At 43.8% G+C, this 3,508-nt stretch overlaps 1 protein-coding gene across 1 annotated transcript; it reads left to right on the top strand.

Annotated features, from left to right (window-relative positions):
• The first annotated feature begins 1,262 nt into the window (after nucleotides 1–1,262).
• On the top strand, nucleotides 1,263–3,280 carry LOC112763224 (uncharacterized). The gene is made up of 2 exons (XM_025808951.1): nucleotides 1,263–1,434; nucleotides 1,797–3,280. Exons 1-2 carry the CDS (start codon nucleotides 1,263–1,265, stop codon nucleotides 3,278–3,280), a joined length of 1,656 nt encoding a protein of 551 aa, XP_025664736.1.
• Nucleotides 3,281–3,508: the final 228 nt, after the last annotated feature.

Consider the following 3,508-nt stretch of genomic DNA (forward strand, 5'->3'; position numbering starts at 1 on the left):
TTTCTGGAGAGTAATCCTTCTGTGATCCGCCATATTACTTGCACGTAAATTAACAGAATTAGTAGAAAAGGAGTTTGTTTCTTCCTCAGATGGTGCTTCAGATTCGCCTTCAGAAGACACTGGTGAATTGGTAGTAACCACTTGACCACCCTCAGAGGCTAACCGATGCCGAGCTCGCCTAATATGTGAAATAGTTCTTTCAATTTCAGGATCAAATGTAGCTAAGCTCGAGTCAGGCAGTGAACGCATCATTTAATGAAAGAAACATACAGCTCATGGTAATAAAATAAAATAAAATATGCAAAAATTAAAAATATGTACACCAACTAATAATTTAGCACACAATTGCAACTCCCCGGTAACGGCGCCAAAAATTGATGGTGGCAGAAATTGGCCGATTAAGAAATTATAGTAAAAGCAGTGTTGTAAGTACAGTTCTTAACCGACGAAAATCTGCTTATCAATTTAGAAGGGTTGTCACAAAATTAGAATGAAAATACTGGGAGTAGAAATCCCAAGTCGTCTCCCAACGAGTTGACAAAAGGGTGCTATTTTATCAGTCAGAAATTTTTCGAGGAATTTTGAGAGTTAAAGAATGGAAAAATAAAGGATTGTGGATTAAAGCAATGTAAATTAAAAGAGATTTATATAATCAAATAAAAAACCTTGACCGGGGAATGATTAATTGGAAGTTCTATCCTTGTTGGAATTCTCTCAAGTGTAGTATCAAGAGGTTGTTGTTTTCACTTAGTTAACCTGTACCGTACCTTACAACTCGGAACTGCCACCCTATATCTCGGCCACGTCAGTCACATAAGCAGCAGATCATCACGACGTGATAACAACTCCAAGGATCTCGGTTAAAACTGAAATTCACTCTAACAAACCATCAAATAGAATCAACCTACAACTCTATAAAAACGGCTACTACCAAATCAAAGGGATCATTGGGGCAACACTTGAATGCACCCGTACACACTTCCTACGCTTATACTCTGTTTTGTAACTACTCTCCACTAACTTGATCGTTGGAGTCCTTTTTGCAGGTTCTCCGCCCGGTTCGTGCTCAAGCTTGGCGTTTCTCCGCTGCAGAACAAAATCTCTTTCATCGACCAACGGAAGCCGACGTATAGCATGGAGCCACGCATCCTTGCACGAACATTTTGGCGCCCACCGTGGGGCCAGAACCCACGTCGCTCTTTAAGTTTCGGAGGCTAACGACGTAACACCCTGCTTTCTACCTTTTCTTCAGGGACCAAGCCATGACGGACCACTCAGTGACGCCTTTTACCAATCCGACCAATGCCGACCTCCTAGCTGCGAACGCCGCCCTGCTTGCGGAAAACCAGCGGATGGCCGAGCAATTGGCGGAGATGCAGAAAAACGATGAACAGAAGGCCAATAAGAAAATACACACAGATCAACATAAAGAACGTCAGTCAGAATCCAACGTGAAGACAGGGGAAACTATCCCCAAAACGGCACGACGACGAACAAATCCTTTTTCAGAAGAAATAATGAGTTTTAAAATGCCCAAAAGCTTCACACTTCCAATGACCCTAACGCCGTACAAGGGGATCGGAGATCCTAAAATCCATGTCACAAAATTTAAATCAATGATGTTTCTCAATAGCGACTTCGATCCCATCTTGTGTCGGTCTTTTCCTACTTTCTTAGACGGGGCCGCCCTATTATGGTTTTCTAACCTCCCTGCAGGTTCAATAACAAGCTTCGATGAATTTGCCAAATTATTTATTAATCATTTTGCAGTTCTAAAATTTATGTGCGGGACTCAGACTACCTCAGCACGATCAAACAAGGACAACATGAAAGTTTGAAGGAATACATGATGCGGTTCACAGAAGCAGCAATGCAGATCCCCGACCTTAACCTTGAAGTGCAATTACATGCCATCAAGAGCGGCCTTCACCCCGGGAAATTTCAGGAAGCAATCGCAGTGGCAAAACCAAAGACACTAGAGGAATTCCGAGAAAAAGCCCAGGGCCAGATCGAAATTGAAGAACTCAGGGAGGCCCGGAGGAGCGAAAAGCCGATGAAGAAGGAAGAAGAGAGGCCTCATCGGCCCATAAGCAAAGACTCTAGAAAACCATTCAAACTAGCGCCGAAATTTGACACGTACACAAAATTCAACACAAAAAGAGAGGATATAATCAAAGAAATCCTGCATAACAAATTGATCAAACCACCAGTCCGAGCAGGATCATACCAAGATCAGAAGTACGTGGATAAAAGCAAACACTGTGCTTTTCACCAAAAGTTCGGCCATACCACAGACGAGTGCATCGTGGCAAAATACCTACTGGAGAGATTAGCCAGGCAAGGGCTCTTAGACAAATATATCTCGTCAAGAAAGCAGCGAGATACAGAAAGAGAAGCAGAAAGGGATAGCAGACATAAACAGGTCGAAACACCCCCATCCAAGAGGATCATTAACTACATCTCAGGAGGCTTCGCCGGAGGTGGGACCACCACCTCGGCAAGGAAAAGAAGTTACCGAGAAATGATGACAATGGAAGGATCTCGCCTGGAACGACAAGCATCAAGTCCGACCTCACGCATCGACTTCAGCACGGCCGACCTTAAGACAACCTATCCGAACCTTGATGACCCAGTTGTCATCTCGATTCACATGGGAGAACTAACAGTAAAAAAGGTCTTACTTGACCTAGGAAGTAGCGCCGACGTCTTATTCTACTCCACCTTCAAAAAGATGCATTTCAATGACAACGCACTACAACCGTCGCCCAGAGAATTGGTAGGGTTCTCTGGGGAAAAAGTATCGGTATCCGGGTACATTTGGCTGAGAACAACATTTGGAGAACCTCCACATACCAAAACACTAGATATCCAATTTCTAGTGGTCGATTGCCCTAGCCCCTATAACATCATTCTAGGACGTCCATCATTAAATACTTTTGGTGCCATTGTTTCAACTGTTCATCTTTGTGTGAAATTTCCCTTGCAGGATAACACGGTGGGGACAGTTTATGCCGACCACAAGAAGGCAAGACAATGCTACAACGCAAGCCTCAAAACAGTAACGAAGGATGAAACACCTCGGATTCACACTGTCTATAACTCGGAGCACATACCAACGCTGGCCGAGCTAGATCCCAGAAATGACAACAGTCGTCCGACACCAACAGACGACCTTGAACAGGTAAAAATAGGTCATGATGAGAAGTTTACTAACATCGGATCGGCATTCATTGCAGGACAAAAGGCCGACCTTATCACGATATTACGAATCAACGCGTAACTATTTGCATTGACGCCAGCAGACATGCCTAGTATCGACCCTAACTTCATTTGCCACAAGCTGGCTGTCAATCCCAATGTCTGACCTATACGACAAAAGAAAAGAAACTTGGGAGACGAAAGGAGAAAAGCAGCAGAAGCAGAAACCAAAAAGCTCTTAGAGGCAAGGTTTATCCGGGAACTTCGATTCTCAGCATGGCTAGCCAACGTCGTAATGGTACGAAAAAGC

The sequence above is a fragment of the Arachis hypogaea genome, chromosome 17, assembly GCF_003086295.3.
Source record: "Arachis hypogaea cultivar Tifrunner chromosome 17, arahy.Tifrunner.gnm2.J5K5, whole genome shotgun sequence".
Taxonomy (NCBI): domain Eukaryota; kingdom Viridiplantae; phylum Streptophyta; class Magnoliopsida; order Fabales; family Fabaceae; genus Arachis; species Arachis hypogaea.